Genomic DNA, 22,415 nt, shown 5'->3' with positions numbered 1-22,415 from the left:
CTGCTCGGGAGCAGGCGGGTTCCACGAGAGAGAAAGGGAAGCTGTGTGTTGGTGGAGGAAGAAAGCTGTAGATGCTGTGTAAATTTTGTGCCCCTGGGAGTTATTCCACACCCTGGCAATTACCGTTTTAAGTGTGCCAATTTGTGTTTTGCTTACTGTTCTTAAAGCATGGAAACGCTTTGGTGCTGTGCGACAAGTAGGTGTTGTGTGTGTAATTGTCTCCAGAGGAGTGGCAGTTCTTCCAGAATTTCTTATAATACCGCTCTAATAGGTTATTTTTAACCAAAAGCCACTAATAGCCTTTAATTGCATGAAAGTCTTTGGAGGGGATAATTCTGAACATCCAGCCCAGGATGTAGTTTCTGTTTCTCATGTGTGCTTTTTATGCTTGGTGGAAAATGTAGCAAGGAGTTATCACTTTGCAGTTGGTGACTCTGTTACTTAAGAGTTGATTCTCTAGAGAAGATAACAGAAGAGTTCTTTTTGCAGGGCTGGAGAAGGATGTTATTTGATCAGTGCAACTTCAAAACGTTCTGAATCGTGTGTATGTTTATGTATGTATGTGCATGTGTATCATACAGTTAAAATGTCAGGAATAAGAAACACAGAAGAGTGTTAGATTGGAAAAACTGGAAGCTGCGGCAGTAGCTCGATCAGCTGCTTTTTTCTGATTTGGTAGAAGTTGAAACGATAATGGCAGCCCATGGCTTAGCTAATCTGGAGATGAGCAGAGCATTAAATTGTTTAGGGCCAGGTTGATGTAGCATGGAGAGTGTGAAAGTCAGCAGCAACCCTGTTCTCCAGTCTTCTTCTCCATTATGTCTTCTAACTCCCAAGCATAATTAGATCTTGCAAGTGAAGCAGCCAGGGAAATCAAGAGCATTAAGAGGAAACTATGATGTGATTGCAGCAGGAAGTGTTTAATACAGTTCTTTATAGTACTTAAAAAAAAAAAGTATTACTTTTATAGTATAGTACTTTTTTTTAAAAGGTGGTTGATCTCTATCTTGACAAGAATTAGTGAAAGTGTTCTTAGTTAGAAATTGAAATAGTCATTAAAATGGTCATTTTTCTACCAGCACTGGGATTTTCTTCAGTGTTACAAAAATTTACATTCTTTATACAGATAAGTAGTAAGACAACAATAAAAGTGTGTAATAAGCTTCATTTTAGACAGAAGGTGTCTTGCTGTTGCCTTATTGGCAATTAATTTAGGAGAAAAGTAAGTGAAGGAACCAGTGGATCTTGCTTAGAAAAGCCGATCTGATTGTTGAGAACCCCATGGTTCTCATTTCTGAGACCATCAGTCATTTAGCTAAGTGATGTAAGTATGTGAGGAATATACTTCTAATTCAAAATTAGTTTATTGTTGATGACATCTACTTCATATTTTCATGAATAAACAAATATGAATTTGCCTTTTTAATGAAAAGTATATAAGTGTGCTCTTATAACCATTAATTATAAATGGTTAAATGTCTCTTTATGTCTCCATCCTAGAGGAAGCTTACTATGTTGTTTATGAGTTCTTGCTTTGTTTTGCTTTTTATTTTGTCAGTTGAAGAAGTGATACTTAAATCTCCAGGACTCAAAAAACATGTGGTTTTATTTATGAGGAGCAAACCTTGAAATTACTGAGGCTGTAATCCAATATGCATTTAAGGTAGCTGCACTATGAGGGGAATGACTCAGTCTGATCTGTGTCTTCTGCTGTGGTGCAGTATTTGTGTGGATTTGCACAATTGGGGTAGTGGGGTAAAGGAGAACCCAGAAGGGCAGGAGTGATGTGGACAGGGTTTTTGTTCTTGTGGAACTGCATATGGATCAAGCGTGTTTTTTCCAAGTAGAATCTCTTTGAGTTGTTCTATTGCAGCAGATGGTAGCAAATTTCCTGGTAAGCAGTCACCTAATGTGTTCTAAAGTTGTGGCTGCTTTAGTGAGGAAACAAACCAAGCCCTGGGTAACACAATCTATGCTGTTCTGGGGATTAGCAGCTTCTCACAAAGAACAGCCCCTTGTCTGGCGCCTGCAAGAACTACAGAGATGCTAAAGTCTGTGTGCATTTCTGTAGTGGGACTTTAAATGATAGATGTGTGTAGATGTTGTGATTACCACAATTTCACATGAGTGTCTTCACTTCTGAATCTTGGTGAAGATGCAGAAAGTTTTCATCCTTGCATCCAATGTTTGATGCTTACATCTCCATTTTTTTCTGTAAAAGCAGTAATCAGGAAATTCTGTAGTTAAATTTGAATGTGCAGTTGAACTTTTTATGAAAGCCACCTTTAATCTACATTTTTTTCGCCTTCTCATGTTTTAAAATTGATCACTGTGATCCTGCAGAGCTGCATTGAAGCTGTTAGCACTACCTGTAGGAAAAGAACTCTAAAAAATACTGATCATGGAGGGGTGTTCTAACATAAATGGTGAATTCATTTGGGTTTTAAAAAATGAATTATTTGCCTTTATGCACTGTCTTCTACATGGATTTTTGAGGTGGTTCTTGCCCCTAGGTTCTTAAATCTATCAAAAGTTCTTAAATCGATCAAAAATGTTTTTGCCTGTAGCATTTAATAGTTTAGAACAGTGTAACCGTGTTACATAGGCTTGTATGTGATGAACAAATATGGCTCCAGGAGCACTGATGTGGTAGAACTGAAGAGCAGATTTTCTTAAAGAAGGCTCTACCACAAGATGAATTTAGCTTTTTGTTTAACAAGTAGAGCAAGGAAATAACACTTATTGTCCTATTCTGTCATGTAATTGTTTTAGCTGCTCAGAAATAAGCTGTTAAGCACAGAGGTTGTTTACAGCTACAAGCAGAGTTTGAACAGGACCATGTGGGCAAACAGCATCTCTGCTGTACAGTCTTCCATGTTCAAAAGAAATTTGAAAAATTAAGAAAGCTATATAAGGATGTTAAACTTATTTCTTAATTACTTCAAAGGGAGTTTTATACTGATCCTAGAAAAATCCAACTTCATTCAGTGGTAGCCCTGAATGAACTGTTTTTCTGGAGAAAATGTCTTATTTTACATATTTGGTTTTCCAAAATAAAGTAATAGGTTATTCAGTGCAATATGATCTAGATGATCTAGGTGATTCAGTTTCTCAGCCTTTGTGTCCTTATTTTATTTCCCTTGCTATGTGAGCTGCTTACCTTATTAATTATTTGCTTTAGTTAGAATGTTTTATAGGTCAGGCATTTGAAATACAATAAAAACACAAATAGTAATCTCTTTATAAATTTTCTTAATCTGGTATGTGTCTGAACATGTATGAAATAGTGCAAGACTTAATGAACTGAAGTCATGTGTGATTGTATGCAATACTGGCAGATTAATTAATTTTTAATGATTGATTGTCTCCTCCTCTCAAACAGCTGAGTGAATTGTGGTGTCACCTGTAGTTACCAGCTACTTGGAATCAAATTGAGATAATTTCCTTACATAAGATAAAATTATGTATGTAATTCATCTTTTATGATCACTGTATTCACAGAGTTGATTTCTTTCTCATGTGCTTAGTGTTAACAACTTTCTTTGCTTCTGCAGCTGAGATCTTTTTGAGGCTGAAATGAAAGGGATTCTGTTCTAGTAAACACAACAGATTTAACAGCTTAATAAGTTTCAGTGGCTTAGCATTAATGTAATCTTGCAATGTTTGGATAAATCATCTCCCTTAACAAAATGGTGATCTTTGCAATGGTAGGATACAGTCAGTGTACTGTTGCAAGTGGCAGGATATATGTCTCCTGAAGAACCTTGTTTGACTTCCAGGGTTTTATGTTGCAAGCTTAGTTGTCTGTGGGGAAAGGTTGCTTTGGCAGTGGAAGCTTACACTAGACTCTGTTCTTCTTAGATTAGACTGTATTCCTCTTAGATTTTTTTTTCAGCTCTCCTCTTAGATTTTTGGAGAGCTGAAGGCCTGGTCACTATCAGAAGAAGGAGGTTTCACTGTGCTTTAGCAGAACTTGTAAAATAAATGTTTTCTGAAAGCCTGCTTTGGTTTCTGTGAGGTGCAGCATCCAGCTCCTTTCACTTCAATTAATGCATGCCAAACCTGTTTGGTTTTCAGGTATGTCAGAACACAGCAGTGAATCCACAACACTTGATGAGTCTCATCCATCTGCAGAAGAGATCCAGTCTGGCTGTGAGGTGACTGAGTGATAGTTATATTGGTGTAAAATCAACCAATCCTAACAAGTTTCAGATTCCCGAAAATTCTGCTTTACATAGTACAGTGTTGTTAGTATGGGGATATGAGTTCATGCACAGCATCTTGAATGGGTGAAGTTGGTTTTGAGACACCATTAAGAACAGTGCAATTAATTCATAGCAGAGGATTACTTCAGCCAGTAGCCTGTTGCTGGGCTGCAGTATTTGCTTTGTAAGTTGAATAGATTTAGGCGTGATAGAATCTGAAATGTGCGAGTACTGCAGGAAGAAAGGTTTGGTATTCAAAAGCATCAATCTTTGTGTAACCTCACTATAACAAGGTATTTTATCTACTGCAGAAGGACTGAATCTTTTTTTCTCTGAGAGCAGATACAGTTTTCACCTTCTCTATGGAGAAGTCTGTGACAGATTTGAATTATGAACAAATTCCTAAGGTTCCCAATATTGTTTAGCTAATCAGGTGTGTTTGGCATGCTCTTTCAGAAAGGTAGAGTATTTCCTGACTGTTCTAGAGTAAAAATGAAAACAAGTAATTCTGACTTTATCTGACTATTGGAGTTTCAGTGACAGTGAATTGTTTTCAAACTTTCAGTAAAAACAGAATAGTGATTCTCCTTAGCATATTTCCAGGTCTGATATTTGTTAACACAGATGTACAAAGAAAATATAGATTGTTACTGAAGGACGATTCTATTTTTTCAAAATAAACCATGCATCTGAAATGCAATGTTTTCCTCCAGTGCTTATGTCATTCATGTCTAATACATCAATACAAATTTAGGAACTTACTTAGATTTATTTCAGATTGTTTATACGTATGATAAATTTTCCTCTGAGGAATCAATTTCTTTGTATGCTTAGTTTAAGTCAGCTGTGGGCTACATTTGCCAAAGAGACACTTGATTCAGCAATCATACTCCCTATTTCAGGAGAAATGCTGCTGTGGTTTGGTGGTTTAGTTTTCTTTCAGATCAACAATCTTACCCTGGTTGTGTGGAGTTAAGGAACACACATCCAGAGGTAAAGAGAAATGGCTGCTGGATTTGACAGTAGCCTACAGTCAGAGTAAGTATTTTGAGATGCTGCACTGCTGATGCTGTGGGTAGTCCTTCATTCTCAGTGGCTTCTTCACTGCGTTACTGCCTGCTCTGTTTCAGAGGTGCCTGCTTGGGAGACTTGATGGGAGTGGAAAAATGACCTATCCTCTTTTTGAGCACAGGTCACTTTCTTTTGATCGGCAGTGTTTCCAGAATCTTGTTTGCTGTGCAAATACATTGTTCTGCCTCAGGAAGGAGGTGAAGGGATGGTGAAAGCTGCTGGGGGGGGAAGAGTTGGGGGAAAAGGGCAAGGGCTGGTTCTTGACAGCAGTGCAAGCTTAAACTGTTAACTAAAATGGAAATGATGGTTTCTTGTTATGTCTGAGTTAAATTAGCAGTCTATCCCACTTCCCCTTTTCAGCTGCTCATTTCATGGCTTTGGTGCTTGTCTGACCTCATTGTAAACTGATTGAACTCACTGAAGCTGGAAAATTAACCTGGTGAAAAGGTGTATTGGCAGGCTAGTGAATTGTGTGTGGTGTGTGTAGTCAGGTGAGTGTTGGGGAGGTGAGGCACTATGTGGTTCACAGTAGAGACTGAAAAGTAGAGTGGTGACATGTCCCCTTTTCAGCAATGGGAAATTGTTGTAGTTCAAACATATCATGGAACTGACATTAGCAAGCACTTTTTTTATTTCTCTGAACTAGATACATTGGTCTGACTCAAATAGGAATGCCAAAAAAATAGGTGAATTGCTTCTAGTTGTCCAGAGAAGCGGATTAATTTTTGTTTCCTAATATATGTATTTATTAGAGATGTGTGCATGTGCTTTCAGCATGTATATCTCTGCATAAAACCATAAAAATATATCAATATCAATATTTGCAAAATTATTTGGGATTCTCATTGAGAAGCACCTAAGTCAAGGTGTTTTTCCTTTAATTAGAGATGCAGTTTTGTTTGTGATCCCTAGCAAAGTGCCCCTTGACAGAAGAGGACTTTCTCTTTGCACTGTGTTATCTGATAATTTGTGGAAAGAAGAACAAAAGTAGCTGTGAACTGAACATGGCCTATGCTAATGCTTCTGTATTGTGCAAGTAGCTGTGACAGGCCAAGCATTTCGAAAAATACCTCACTTGACCATATCAAGTAGAAGTGTAGTTCCTAGCAGTCTTAGAGCTCAATTAAGCACGTATGAGATTTAGAGCAAGCTTAAGAAACTTGAGCTATTGGACAGATTTCCCAAATCGAAATGTGATGTGGCAGGTAACTAGGGTGCCTAGTCTAATGATGTTGTATAGCAACTCTCTGTGAGGAGCAGGGAGTTGGACTTGATGATCCTTATGGGTCCCTTACAACTTGAGATAGTCTATATTCTATGAAGTGAAACAAATTACTGTTTTAAAAGTACTCATAAAATAAGCATAGACCTTTTGGTGTGCTTCAGTAGAAGCACATTTATTGGAGCCTACAGACAGTGACTAGTTAGAAAAAATCTTGAGATGCTTCAAGATTAATAAAGGAAATCAGGCTTACAAATGTAAATGAAGTGGTGATATGTGAAAGTGGAAGAAATATTAGTAATGGGGTATGACAGAGGATGTTCCAGTTAAGAACGGTGCAAGTGATGCTCAGTAAGTACCAGTAAAATCTTTGTGTTATATTCATACTCTGTAAAGCTTCACTTGTCGTTGGAGAAGCTGATGGTACTTCAGATCCTGATCTCAGGCTGGGCCTCTTCCTGACCCTTGGGCTGAAAAGAGCTGGTTCAGTTTGATGATTTAAGAGCTTCAAGGGTATAAGGGTACCCATTCTCAAGTACCTGTTGATGGTACACTTTGTCTTGCCAGTCTAGCACAAGTGTACGGGCTGGTTTGAGGACTTGAGACAACTTTTATGTAAGTGAACACACTGCCTCGGTTGTGTTCTTCTGTTTACACTTTAGATGACTGATGAAGCTGCCTGGCAGAGTTAGGAGCAGCTTTTTCAAAGGGATGAAATTTTCACTTCCCCTTGATTTTGGAGTGTTAAGCTGCCATTCTCTCTTCAGGTGCTTGTAAATGATGTGCAGTTCTTCTGGGAATGTCTCTTCAAGGCTGTACCTTAGGTTGTACTTGAAAGCAGTGTACTTGAAACACAGCTGCTACTACTGTTCGTGATGCAGCTGCATTTGAAACTAACTTTGAGTCCTGAATTCTCTTGGTACTTTTGAGCTCTTTTGGTGTTTCTGCATTTCACTTCACGTTTGCTGCTGATTTCATGAGAGTTGCATTCCAACAGTTTAGTCAGAAGGTGGCACTACATTATGGTAAAATAAGAAGCAGCTGAAACTATTTTAAAGTTTGGAATCATTGCTTTTCTTGTAACACATAATTAAACAAATTGCTCTTTTCTAGTATTTATTGTTTATTAATTGCTAGTACATTTTTTTAGCCAAGCTCATTATAATTTGAGATACAGAATCTATTCTAAGGCTCAAGTGTGCATGTAAAACATTTGTCTGAGCCCTTTCCTCATTTGTGTCTTACTCCCCCAATGCCAATGGATTAAATTTTAGTTTTCCTTTTCTCTTAGCTCTGGAAACTTTAAATAACTTCAGACTGAGCTGCGCTAGAGTATCGCTGTGATTCAATATGTGATTAAATAAACATATGCAGACTGAGCATATCAGAGTATTTCCAGTTGAAGTTCGAAATAAAATCAACTGTTATGAAGCCCATACATCAAATATTTTCATATGGATTACTTATTGGAAATGTAAGACAAACACTAACCTGTTTCTTTTTACAGGGAAGTGCAATGGCTCAAGAATCTCCCAAAAATTCAGCGGCAGAAATTCCTGTGACTAGCAATGGACAACTGGAAGATTCTCATGAACACAGCTTTAACAGGGTCAGAATTTTCTTTGCTGTCTATTATGGTACCATTATCAGAAATGCTGAAGTTACAATTCCGTGCATAGCAGTTTTCACTTGACGTAGTTTTCTGGAGGTTTACTGAAGAAATGCCTTTGAAGCTCATAGATTATTGTAAGAATTGACCTAACACAGTGCGGTTGCATATTGCAATGATAATTTTTGTGCAAAAGTCACGTTCGTAGTTGCAGAGGCTGAGTTCTTCCCCCCTCCGCTCGGTGCAGGCGAACGATCCGTTCTGCTCGTGCCCGGCCGTCCAGCAGAGGGCGCTGGCGCACAGCCTGTGGAATTTGGGGTCGGGCTCCTTTTATTTGGACTTTCGTTTGGAATTGTCCACGTTTACTTGATATCTGGTTTTAAAAAAAGCTCTTAAGTTTTAACAGTTCCATACTGACTTGCAGTGCAGAATTATTCTTAAAAGAAATACTAAGCAGAACATCAGCATTTTATTCTGTTTTACTAAAATGCTGATTAGAGGGGGGGACCTCCATAAGGTTTGTTGTTCAACTAAGATCTACCAGTGACATAATGTTAAAATTAGTACAGTGTTTAATGAAATAAAGTTAAAACTACATTTCTATGAAGATGTATGTTTAGGGAGACCAGCTTGGGAAATGCATCTTGAAGTGGTGAGGAATTTGGATTCACCTCAAAGCAGGGAAACGACTTAGTCATTTGAAGCTTGATGATCTTGCTGGTGCTGTGACTTGCCTGCTGTCTAAGTTGCCTTTTCCTTACATAGTGGTTCTTCTGCAGTGCAGTACATGCAGCACTTATGTACAGCAAATGGAACTTGCACTCCTGGTGACTGCATTAGGGCCTGTGTTCAGGCAAAATGTAAAGCTGGAATTTTAAGGTGGTTTTTGTCTATGGCCATATGTGAAAGTTGGAGTAGATTTTTCCTGCATGCTAATCGTTTTGCTGGCTTGGAGTCAACTATATTTTGAAACTTTTACTTTGACAAAAATGGGTCAAATCTTTGGTCAAATTGCAGAAAAACCTGTACTCTGCAAGCATATTTGAACTTGCTGTAATTATTTTCGCAGTGCTTATTCTGAGATCAATGAAGAAGTACACTTCAATTATTTTTTTGAACTGTCTTGTACAAGTTCACACCTGCATGTGTGACCTGAAGTCAGAATATGTGATAATCAAGGCTTCTTATAAACAAAACAAAGAAAATAAACTTCTTGGAATTAACATCTAGGTCTGTTTACTAACCTGTTAGTCTCAAATTCTAATATTTAGCTTCTATTCATCTTGCTTCATGTTTGTTATTTCTAATGCTTAATGCCATGCCTTCTCTTTTTTTCCTTGCCAGGTAATTTTTTGCTTTAACCTAAAGCAATATGCATTGCACCACAAGAATTTTGGGGTCTTTTTTCCTACAATTTATGGAAATGATAAGCCAAGTACTGATTTTTATGAAGTCACTTAAGAAAGGGACAAGAAATCCTGACCACTCTAATTTGTACTGTTACCACAGTGCTCACTAAGAGTATGTGACCACAGTAGAGTTTAGAGCACTCCAGTGTGCTGATTTTGATTGCACCTTCTTGGGAAGTTGGGGAACAAAGTTACTTTAATTTTCTGCTTCCTTATTTGTATGATCAGGGAAATAGTCATCTAGATGCTGTACAATTCAGATGTAAAGAACAAAATACTACTTGTTCTGTACTTTTTAGTCTTCTGCAGCTATTTTGCCACCAAGACTTGAGCAGCTTTTTGCATATTTTTAAGTGAAGAGGTATTTGTACAACCTTTTCTTTAGAATTCTTTGATTAAAAACCTGCACTTTCCTCTAAAATTGTGTTCTGTTTGGCACTTCCATGAGACCTCATCCATAAAGCTGCTCAGGCATGAAAATGCACATTTGTGTTTCACCAAATGCAGTATTAATATGCATTCAAGCATGAGAAGTATTTCATTTTGTGAGGCAGTGCAGAGCAAATGTATTTACCTGAAAATGACAAGTAGGGTTGCTCCTTCTTTAAGGAAAGATGCCATTAGTTTTGCAGAACATCAGACAACATAGATTGTCATAATGTCACTTCAGAAGGAAGTTTGTTAGTTCCATTTTTGTGGGAATGTGACATAGCACTAATTGGTGCATCTTCTTGGTATAATACATATTTAAAAGGTAACTTAAGTGTTTTCCTAACTGTAAAATCTCGGTCAGAAATATGCTGCCACGTTCTAATTCTCTAATAAGACATGCCTGTGGAATTCAGACATGTTTTGTCCTGCCCATATGAAGGATGGAAACTCTTTTACTGAAAAAAGCTGTAGCTTCAGTCGTCACTGGATCGAATATCTAACGTTCTTTCAGTACAGAAAAGCTTGACATAGTGGTTTTTAACTCCCCAGGCTCTGTTGGATCTCACTTGAGCTTTAAGAACTTGATGTATGGAACTGTTTGCTAATGTTTGGTACTTGTTAGACAGAACCCTTCAGCATTTCCTAATCAAAAGTTTTTCTTATTACTTGTATAAGAAAGCCCAATGTACAAAAAGTCTGGCTAGTTTATATTATTCACTTGTTTTACTTCAATTATCCCTGACTTCCAGAGCCCAGTTTTGGACTGTTGGAATGATGTGATTAGCATAGTGGTGTTTAGTGTGACTGGGGGTATTGGGAGCTGAGGACAGTAGGAAGGAGTGAGGGAAGTATATTATTGCTATATTCAGGTATATATATTATAATATACTCTATCTATATATAATATATATTATATTATTGCTATATTCAAGTATATTATTCCTATATACAAAAGCATGTCATATAGTGTGAGAGCTGCATAGGTATAAACTAAATTTTTCAGAAAACAGTTTGATCTGCCTGTAAAGATATTCAAGCATCTGTAAGCGATTTATTATGTTTAAAGTATTGCACAAAATGTACATGATATTCTTATCAGTTTGAGCCTGAACTTGTTTAATCTAATTTTTGATTCTGGCTCTCCTCGTGGTTCTTATTGTACTTTTATGGGAACAAAATCATTGTTAAGCATGCATATAAAACCAGTAATAAACTACAGGATGAAAAAAGATAATGAACTTTGTTGTGAGTCTTCAATTTGTCTTACTAGAATTACAAAATAAGGTCTGGGATCTGATGAATCTGAGTGCATGTGTTCACGGTCTTGTTCTGTAATTTTATTGCTAGACTGCACAAATAGATAAGGTCAATTCTCTTTTGTTTCTTCCCTTCTGAAAAAAATGCTAGCCTTGTCACTCACATTCTGCCTGCAATGTCTGCGTTAATCTCTTAGGTTTTGGTGTGTTGACTGACATAGTTAGATTTTTACTCAGGGTAATTTTAGTTTAATTAATGTAGAACTGATTTAAAATGTATTTCTAGAACTATGTCTGTTCTAGAAAACTGGTTTGAAGAGATAAAAAAGTCACATGTTCTTCATACAGTCTGAAGAACCAAAAATATGTCTGTTAATGATGAGAGTGGGAGGGAACTTAAAACTGGATTGTAGTATGGCATTAGGTAAATCAAAAGGATGTAGTAGAAAAGGTCTTCTCATTGAAGAGCAGTGTATTGGAGAATAGAAGAAATGTGTTAGTCTGTTATTTGCCACTTCATTGAAGATTAAAGCCTTCAGGTCTTCTCCCATTTATTTATGTTGAGTTTATACTGGTGTGAGGATCTAGTGTCTCAGTTAATGGAAAATAGGAACTGAGTGATGTAATGGGGCAAAGAGAAAAGGAAACTGCTGAATGTGTATGAGGAGCTCTACTTGCACGTGATTTTGATAAGAAGTTAAAGTTCAGAGCCCATGTGTCTTACTGGATAGACATTATGTCTATCTGCATAACCTTTTGTTCCATAGGGCTTGTAATCACACTTTAAACTGTGAGCTTTACAATCAGATAGGTATGTTGTAAATTTTTCCTGAAATCAACTTGAGTAGTTTTATTTAAAAACATTAAAAACAAGCAAGCATGTGATTGGTCTGATACTAGTTGTTCCACTGTTGAACTAGCCATTGGTGTGAGGTTTTAAGAATACCTTAATTGAAGGTATTAAAGGCAAGTAAAACTATCTGTCAAACCTCCTGTTGGTATTAAGCAGAAGTTAATGTTTAGTGATGCATTACTAATGGAGTAGTATAACTAAGAAATTAATCCAGTGTTGTTTCCTTAGTTGCTCCTTAGTTAAGTAAGTTTCTATAAATTAAGTTTTGGCTGGGTTGGTTTCTGCTGTTGGAGAAACAATACAGTTCTTGTCTTTCCCCTCTTCATTTTAGATTATTATGGATAGCATGATTGGGAAGTATCATTTTGGAAATAGTCTGGTAATTCAGCCAACATTCCTTCATGAACATGCATTCTGAATGACTTCTTTGCTGTGTCTGCTGTCTCAACAGGACTGCTATGTCAAAAATTCATACTGGTTCATCAAACAACTATTATCTGTATAATAGAGTTGTGTAAATAAGGTTAACCTGACTAAAATATATTTAGTTTAATACAGTGATTTGAAGTCATTAAAATTTGATTTTAACAAATGGTTAAAATGGCTTAAATGTTCTATGACATACAGGTTTGAATAGTCTTGACTGGAGCTAATTAAGGTAGTGCACTTACTCCGTTCAGCCGTATTTCATGCTTTTGCTTCTTGCTAAATGAGAATGGAGTAGGTAATGCAGTCTTTTAACTTGGGAATCCTCTGAGTTGTGGTTTTTTTTTTTATACCTCTGGCTCTGGGTCTCAGTGACCTTAGAAAATTAAAATGCTTTTGCTAGGTGGTAATTGCATAAACATGGTTTCAGCCTCATACAAATGAAAATTATTAATGAAGCATTTTTCTATTTTTTGGTGATGGTGATCCTGTAATAGATTTGTGGGCTTGCCATGTATCAGTAGATCTTGATCAGTTCTAAAGACTTGAATTTACCTTTTACAAAGAAGGGGGGGAGTCTTAAACTTAGCTGGAAGAGCAATACATTATCAAAATACAGTCATCATATAGTAGTAGGGGAATCTGTCCTCACTTCCTATCTTGTAAGAGCCTAGCTTACATTTAGTGGGAACCAAACCAAAAGCTATTTGTGTTGCCTTCTTACCATTCAAACATTAAGTACACTCATACCTTCCCTGAAGTGTGACATTTTATGCAGTGTTTCTAAATTATCCCTCTTTGTAAGTTGTTGAAGGGATAAACTGCTTTGTCAGTTTGATTACAGATTTTTGGTAGCTTTTTTGTTTATCTACACTTGTGTAAAGAAAAAGCAAGCACAATCAGTTGCAAGAATGACATTAAAACTTTTGGTTTACATGCAGCAATGTGTCTCCCCTGAACAGTAGCTTGCACGTTTGTAAACAACAAAAAGGTTGTTTTGATAATCACTTTTTGTCAATTCTGGTCATGTTTAAATCAACAAATAGTAAAGTTTTCTTTTAAATTCTTATGTAAGAATGTCATTCTTCACAAAGATGTCTTTGAACTGGTTTATAGGTGTTTAAAAAGGGATTTGAATTGAACTTTGCCTTTTTGACAGTGGGAAAAAAGTAGATCTCTTTGAACAAATATGTGTTTGTATACATATATATGTATATAGATTCATGTAAAAAAGTCTGGTATATATATGCACAATTGTTGTTCTTTAACGTTTTCATATTCGAAATACCAAGTTTTTGTTTAAGAGATGGGTGCATTGTAGTACTTTGATTTATTTAATTCTGTAGTTTGTTCAGCTTGTGTTTAACTTCAGATTAGACTTACATTGAGTGTGTGGAGGAAGTGCAGTTGCTTAGGTTTAGATACAAACTTTTGTCTTTACAAAGCAGATGTCCTGCATTTTAACCTTAAATACAGATGATTGCTTAGATTCCTATTGCAAGCATGCTTAAGCAGGTTGGCTGTCTACAGTTGTTTGGCTTCAGGTTTAGATACTTCTGAAATCTACATAACACGCCAGGGTGCCTTCAGGAAAAAAATAATTCATGCCATGCCCGTTTTTTGAAATCAGTGCATCTTCTTTGAAATCTGGTTGTCCTTTTCCAAGCGTCTCTGCTTTTTCAGCTTCTAGTGACTTGCTACATTTTGAGTTAAGTGGCCTCTATTAGCTAAACTAAGTTGAAGCAAAGGCTTTCCAGCATACCACCGACTGCAAGTACTTAAATGGAAGCACCAATGTTAGGTCAGTTGTGAAGACTGAAAACAGTATGAATCTGAAGTTCTGACATGCTTAATTTGGGAGATCAGGTTCTGCTTGTGACTATTACTTGTTTTTCATGCTGTTTCTTTTCCTTTTTTTTTTTTTTTTTTTTTTTTTGTTGTATGATGCTTCAGGTACACAAATATGGCATGATCTATTATCACATAGCCTGTTCATGTCAGTGAAAGTTTGGTTGTAGGAACTGGTTACTCTTTGCAGTGACATGCTGGGTTTTTGATGCCGGCAAAATTTCTGGAATTCACATGGAAAGGTTAATTTGCTGGAATTCATATGTTTGTAGTTTTTCCTTTTTTCTTCTTCCTAGGGGTTTGTCCTTTACTGAAGACATCTAAATAAATCTCGGGGGATGTGATCCAAAACTACTTCTTGACAATCTGAGCCTCTAGGCAGTATCAGTATCATTCTTATGCACTAACTTGCTTCTGGTTTGTGGATTGAGTGACTACAGTTATAGTCTGGATTACATGGATTAGATTTTAAAGGTTGTGATTTCTTTGTAATTAGAAGCATTGCATGGATCATAAACAGTTAATACCTGTGTCTAGACGCAGACATCTTTTGAGTTATGTATAGCTTTTCTCTAGTGGTCCTCAATATTTTTCCACTTTTTTACTTATGTGTGGAAGCAGAGGGGATGCAAAATAGTACCTGACTCCAGACACTGACAGTTTTCTGATTTCTTGATGCTTTTATTTTTTTAACTGTATTGTCATTGTAGCCATATGCTGCTACATTTTACCTTTTTGCTTTCACTTTCATAGTACTTTTTCACTCACTTTTTACTTTCATCAATTAATGGTTTTAAGTTGCTTTAAAACCTGAACATTTTTTAAAGTACTATGTCTAATTCCATAACACCAGAGGCCTAAACTTCAATTAGATCACTGGCAATATAGTCCAGGAAACCTGTGGGGAGCTTTTTGTAGAGTTAGATAAGACAGCAAAAATGGACAGTAGGATGGTATGTGAGCTGTGGTGTGTGGAGTCTTTCTTAGGCCTATGCTGGGTTTCAGTGAAGACTTTGGTTACTTAAGAGCTGGTTGAAATACTTGATCTAGCCCTCAAAAGTTAAACAAGGTGATCTCAGGCAATTTTAAATGAAAGGATTTCAAAAGCAAACAAAAGTAAGTGGCAGCTTTGTGCTCTGAGCACTTATGATGCAGAATAGGTGCTCAGAAAGAAGCTGTTTAAATTATGCCTTTCTGGATGTCACCTCTGTGTAAAATATTGAAAAGATTTAATGTGCTATTTGTAAGGAATAAGGATGCTATGAACTTTGGGGCTATTCCTTGCTTAGTGATTTTTTTAAATCTTCAACATTATGATAGTTGCTTCCATATTTTTGGTTTGTAAAGTGTTTTCTGCTTGATAATCTTGTATGATTCTGCACCCCTGACAGTTTTTAACTGGACACTTTATTAAACTGACATGGTTGCTTGGACCAGCTTCAGACCACATAACATGATGCTTCTGGCCACATTTTTGGTAACTGCTTCTCTAAGACATGGCATTCTACTTGGTCATCAATATAACAAAAATATCTAGAATAAATACTCAGGCTATACTTACACTGTTTCTCATTCATTTATGTTGTATTTGTGCGTACCAGTAGAAAGCAGTGACACCAGCAAGGACTTTCTAGGCTAAATGCAGAATTGCTTGTCTGAGAGCTGCTGAAACTGTATTATAATACTTTAGAGTCACTTTAATTGCTTTTTTTTTGTCTTTAACTTTCCATTTTTATGCATATATTTTCCAGGACTTGAAATGTTCATTACCAGTTGGACTTGGACTTTCTGAAACCAAAATAACATCTCATGGCTTTGATGGTGCCAAAGAGGGAGTTGTTGAGGCGGGGCAGTTTCCAAATAAAGGTAAGTGCTTTTTTTTAATATTTCTCAATTTAAAATCTTTAGGCATATTCTTACATGGTCGGAAATGCAATGTTCTGTAGCTGCTTTGAGCAGTTTGGATGAATGTACACATTTGAGATCTGCATTAGTGACAACCAGTTTATCATCTCTTGTAGGTGGGTTGTTAAAATAAGAGAATACATGCTACACTTGAAGTGTCTGTCAAGGGACTGGAGGAAACTACTTAGTGTTAAGTTGGTCTGCACTTATGGGAAGGGAAGGCCTTGGGCACCTTGAACTGGTGTCAGGCTGAAGAATTTTACTATTGCATTGTGTTGAAGTTTTCTTCAGATTTTGCAGGTTACTGTTCTGATTTGAAACATAACTGGAGAGTTACTTATTTGTTATACACGCTTCACTTACTGAGGGTAGATTAAAAAGTGGGATTCTTCTTGGGAGTATTGATGTATGCCTTAGAGAATCTGAGTGATATTAAACAATGAGAAATGCAAAGTGATAGACAAGCCATTAATGTCACTATTTCCTGTCTAAAAGCAATAGTATACCATGATGTTGTATGGGCAAATGGTATTCAATGGATTATGTACCTTTAATAGTTTCTGAATTTGAAAGATTTGAAATTATCTCAGTTGTGCAGCTATGAAAATAAGCTCTTTGTAGTCATAAATTTAATTTACATTTTGCTTCATTTCCTGTTTGGTAAAATTCTTTGCTTATGAAAACAGTTGATTTACATGTTGTACTTTACATATATTACAAAGTGAATGCTGTGTTTCTTTATGCTTTTGAAAATAGCAAAATATCTAGCTAAAAACTGGAGCAGATGGCGAACTGCTCACCATTCCTGCCTTTTTGTATTCTATTACCAGGATAACTGTTGCAGCTGTTAAGTGTATTAGCCTGTAAGGGAAAAGTGTCTGAAGATGTTTCAAGCTGCACTAATGTGTTTGAAATGCAAATGTTCCGTGGAAATTTCTGTACACAAATTATGAGCTTTGGACACTTTGGGTATCACAGATTTTCTCCAAGGGCGTTTTCTTGGGATTTTTCCTGATGTTCTAACAAAATCAGAGAGAGAAGTGGTAAAAGCTAGGGCTTCCTTTGAAACCATGGACAAAAGTTGAATGATTGCCCTATTTCTAATTCTGTCTTCTGTTTGAATGTCCTTATTAGGGCTTCACTTTTGAATGCAAAGTAGACAGTACTGGAGGGGAAGGGCTTGTAGGATTTGTGGGATGTTGAATGATGAAGCATGCATAAGGCTGTGTTAATACTCTGTCAAATGATAAGGATTTTTTTAACTGCTTGTCTTGGCTCGCTTGCTGAAATGATTCAGGCAAGATCTTGCAGTCAAACTTCTATGCCTGGATGAATTCAGTTGCAGCTCTTATGCAATGTATATCTACAGAAGGACAGCAAATGAGCTGTCTTTGTCTCATCTTTTCTCTGCAGTTGGATCCAAATCATTGGATTTATTTACCCCATGTTAGCAGCGCTCTGTGGAATGTTCTAAGGCTGATTGTTGATCCAATTACTTTGAGTGATTTTTTTGGTGTTACCGGTAACTAAAATTTGTCATAACTGTGAAGTTTAGGTTTAATTTTCTTTCCCTTCAGCACACTGTTAGCCCTGAAGTATATTGGAATTTCTCAATATACTTGAGAAAAAGTAAAATAAAGTAAATAAAGTTCCTCCCCAGTATGATGGTCATTCATCATTACAGAGGAAAAGCTTACTTACTTCTTTTTTAAATCCTGAAAATTCCATAACGTTGCTGCTTCAGATTTATCTGTTATGAAAGAGTGGCAGAGCTCTGAAAAGCATAATGAGCATAATCCTAAAACAGCTTGGAGAACACACACAGTGTAGGTCATTTAAACTTGGTTGCTTTTTGTTTTGGTTTGGGGTTTTTTGTTTGGTTTGTTGTTTGTTTTTTTTAAGAGAAAAAACAAGTGCTGTAAAATCTTTCATTTGGGAATGAGTTTACACACTTTCATGGCTAATAACGTGTATGACCTTCAGGATAACTTATTGCTGCATGTTTACACAGACTTAAGAGCCGATGTCAATAAAGTGTATCTGAAATTGGCAGAGATGTCAGGGCTTACTTCACCCTTTAATACTTTAAGTACCATTCAGTGACAGTGCAGAGTGAATTCTACCTAGGCTTGCAAAAGAGTGTTTCAGCTGTGGATTGTTATATAACAATCTTCCATGGAATTTTCTGTTTATGGTCTGTATTTCACTGATGAGCCCTTCAGTTATATTTTGATTGTTCTTACAGAAAAAAAGAATGGTCATCATGACCTAGAGAAAAAGATTAAATCAAGAAAATTTGGAGCAGTTCACATGGAGAGATGCACCTCTTAAAAAACATTATCATCAGAAATTCCAGCAGCTTTTCTGTGTACTTTCTGAATACTTCTATAGTTGCTGAAGCAAATGTTTCTTTGTTTTGAAAATGTGTCTCTGTAAGAGTGCACATTCACTTTGAAGAGAAGATGATGTATTTTCATTGTTAAATGTCCCGTTTTCAGGTTCCTCAGCATCACCCAAATCATCTGTTATATCTCCTAGCAGTGCAGCAGCTAGCAGACTGGCTGGACAAGGTTGTGATTTAATTATTCCCACAGGTATTAAAGCACTGAATGGATAATGCCCTTGTCTCTGCTGAGACTGTACTAACCCTTCCATGTTTCTAATTATTTGATGTACTATTAGTTGGAAATAAAATTTCTGCGGGATTTTGGTGGCTCTTACTTCTGACTTCAGCAGTTTACAAATTAACCTCTGCTTTCCTCTCTCTAGGCTGCTTTTGCTCCATAAAATTAAAATTATAACTAATATTAATGATAACTAACAGTAGGTAAAATAGGAGTGACCAAAATCTTTTCTTTAGGTTAAAGCTGAAACTTCTAGTATTTTTTGCCTAAATGATCATATATTCCAATAGACTATGGGGGCAGCCATTAGGAATTCACAACACCCCAACTGAGCTTTGCCACTTGACTCATTTTGTGCCTATGGGCAAATTACTTAACATATTAGTTCTGCTTCCTCCTGCATAAAAGGAGAAAACTTAACTCAGTTACCTCATAAGGGTGTTGAGAGGGTTAATTACTTAATGTTTGCACAGCATGTTGAAGATGTAAGAGCACAGTAGAACTTGATGCTAAAGGAATATCTTGAGGCATCCATATAGACTTTTTTCCAAACTCTTGCTTGCATAAATAACTTGGCAAGACTAAGGTGACTGTAAGTAGCAGTAGGGATCAGAGTCAGGGGTAGTTAAAATGAATATGGACATCATAAATAAAAATGTTGCTTAAAAAGTGACGATACTTAGCAGTTTTTAATATTTAGGACACTAGGAATTTTGCAAAATTGAAACATGGAATCCACATGATATCCCATACTAGCTTGAAAATGCTGAATAATAGCAGTTTGTGTGTGGTGATTTGCCCTAGGTATTTTAATGAGTTGCTTTAAATCTCTTCTTTGCTGGTTTGTAGAATTAATTGTTCCTAATAGAATGAGCTAATAAAACTGAAATAAATAAATAAATTAAATATTGGCTGAACACATCTTCTGGAAAGAATGACTTCCATTGGAAAAGATTAAAAGCTCTGTACTTCATGACAACAGTATGCCAGTAATTGTTGTTTAATGGCCTTAAGGTTGTAAACAGACTTTTAGATTCATTAAATGCAAAAGAGTGTTCAAAGAGTGTTGGAGTTTTTAAACATAGATATAAATGTCTCAAAAATAATAAAAATAAACATGTCTCAAAAGCTGTTTTAAGCTTTCAGGATGCTTAATTCAGCCTATTCATGAAATAGTGATATATATATATATATATAGATAGATAGATAGATATATAGATATAGATATACACACACACATTGCATATCAGTTTTAACGTTAAGTCTTTCTTTCTGGAACTGATTTAAAAAATCTCTTATTCATCTTAAGTTCATACTGTCACCTTGCTCTGCTTTTGGATGTACAGTTGCACAAATCTTCCATACCTGCTACTAATCCCTTAAAACAACCAAACAAAAAGCCCAGACCTAAGGCCTTGAAGATTTGCTTTGTGTCTGACACAGGGGGCAGAGCCCAGCAGAAGAGTGGACCTGTTGTGTTAGCAGATGAAGTGAAGAATCCAGCGATGGAGAAACTGGAATTGGTGAGAAAGTGGAGCCTAAACACTTACAAGGTATGCAGCTGTGTGTGTGTGTGTATGTATGTATTCTATAAGTGAGTTTGCTACTAGATAGGCATAGAGCTGTGTGAAAGTAAGCTGTTGTGGCAGTGAGCATAAGCAAGAATGTATAGGAAAGGCTTAGTTTTCTTCTAAGTGTAACATTCTTTGTTAAATCCCTGGTGCAATGTGGAAAATCTTTAATAGGTATTACTGATTTAGCACGGTAAAGAATGTTCCATTTCTCATGTTCCCTTCATCATTCTGAATGTAGAGACTTCAGCACTAAAGCTTGGAATTAAATATTTTTTGCTCTTTTTGAGTTGACTGCAGATACAGTAAGATTTTAGTTGATGTGAAAAAATCAGGGGTATCTAGAAGTTCAAAACTTAATTGCTATTCTGATGGTTTTGTTTCATCTTGGCTGATTGTTTTTTCTTAGTGTGGTAACAGTTGCTTCAATTTGTTTGTGTTTTATATGCTTCTACTTCATGATCAGTTGAGATTTGATGAAATTAAAAGAGTAATGTAAGAATAATGAAAAGGTGCTTAAATCACACCAGTTTGCTAGAAGTGACGCTCATTAAAAAGCTATAAGGTGAGGAACAATTGTCAGGGAATGCATTCCTGTCAAAAGTTTAAAGAAAGACCAGTTTTGAAAAATAGCTTCTTGTTATGCCTACATCTTAAATAATAGAGTTGTGAGCAGGTGCATCAGTGAGGTCTACATCAAACCATGGAGAAATTCACGCTCTGTGGCAAGGAAAGTCTGAATCCCTTCAGTGTTCTTTAAGTCCAGATAAGAACATCCTCCTCAGTGGGGAGGAGAAGCAAGGATGGAGCATCCCTAGCGGATGCTTATGCTGTCTTTCTGTTAAAATCAGAAATTTCTTTTTTATGTCTAATGAATTGGCTTTTAGATTTTCTACTTTTCTTGTAATCTAAATATTGTAGCAAGTGCAGAAGTTGCAGTCCAATGGTATCCTGGGGTGCCTTAGGAGGAACATTGCCAGCAGGTTGAGGGAGATGATCCTGTCCCTCTATTCAGCCCTGGTGAGGCACATCTGGAGTGCTGTGTCCAGTGCTGGGCTCCTCAGGACAAGGGAGACATGGAGCTCCTGGAGCTGGTCCAGTGGAGAGCAGCAAAGATGGTGAAGGGACTGGAGCAGCTTTCATATGAGGAAAGGCTGGGGAAGCTGGGCCTGTTCAGCCTGGAGAAGAGATGACTGAGAGGGGACCTAATGAATACCTATAAAGTATCTGAGGGGAGAGGGCCAAGAGGATGGATCCAGGTTCTTCCCAGTGGTGCCAAGCAACAGGACAAGAGGCAGTGGGCAGAACCTGATGCACAGGAAGTTCCACCTGAACATGAAGAAGAACTTCTTTACTGTGCAGTGATTGAGCACTCTTAACAGGTTGCCCAGAGAGGTTATGGAGTCTCCCTCACTCAGTATTTTTGAGATAATCAAAAACCCTCTGGATACAATCCTGTGCAATGTGTTCTGGGATGAACTTGTTTGAGCAGAGATGTTGAACCAGGAGTCCCACTGTGGTCCTTTCCAGCCTGACCCACTGTGTGATTTTGTCTGCCAGCTACTTTGGAGTGCGCTGTGCTGCAATCAGAATATGTGCTATTCAGCTGAAGCTGTTCTTTAAAATTCTCTTGTCTCTTTAAAACATTGACTCTTGGGATCAAATCTCCTATACTATGACTAAATAGGGCAGGACTTGACCTTATTCTGTATTTTTGGTACCTTGATTTAGAAAACAAACCCACAAAAACTTATGTCTCAAACTCAATGACATGAACCATCAGCTAGAGGACTAGTGAAAAAGTTGAGGAAAGGGGTCTTGGATCTTTGTTTAGAACACTATTTCTTTGGCTGTAGTGTCTGCAAAGTTAAGGTTTTTAGTTTTCTTTTATGGCTTAAGCCTTCCCCTTGTTGAAATCCAGAATCACACCAGTAATGACCTAGCAAACAAAGACTAGCATTTTCAGAAAACAACGTGTTTACTT

The 22,415-nt window shown here is 36.8% G+C and overlaps 1 protein-coding gene across 4 annotated transcripts in view; it reads left to right on the top strand.

Annotated features, from left to right (window-relative positions):
* ARFIP1 (ADP ribosylation factor interacting protein 1) overlaps window positions 1-22,415 on the top strand; it is a 40,967-nt gene that overhangs the window by 403 nt on the left and 18,149 nt on the right. The window contains exons 2-6 of one of the 4 annotated variants that reach the window (XM_030947399.1): window positions 4,078-4,157; window positions 8,006-8,107; window positions 16,083-16,197; window positions 18,735-18,830; window positions 20,304-20,413. In XM_030947399.1, coding sequence (XP_030803259.1) covers window positions 4,080-4,157; window positions 8,006-8,107; window positions 16,083-16,197; window positions 18,735-18,830; window positions 20,304-20,413 — 501 coding nt within the window. In that variant the 5' untranslated portion in view covers window positions 4,078-4,079. The remainder of the gene's footprint in view (window positions 1-4,077; window positions 4,158-8,005; window positions 8,108-16,082; window positions 16,198-18,734; window positions 18,831-20,303; window positions 20,414-22,415) is intronic. The other 3 variants (XM_030947401.1, XM_030947400.1, XM_030947402.1) reach the window with 3 other exon arrangements.

The sequence above is a fragment of the Camarhynchus parvulus genome, chromosome 4 (assembly GCF_901933205.1).
Source record: "Camarhynchus parvulus chromosome 4, STF_HiC, whole genome shotgun sequence".
Classification (NCBI taxonomy): domain Eukaryota; kingdom Metazoa; phylum Chordata; class Aves; order Passeriformes; family Thraupidae; genus Camarhynchus; species Camarhynchus parvulus.
This window is presented reverse-complemented; position numbering and strand designations above follow the sequence as displayed.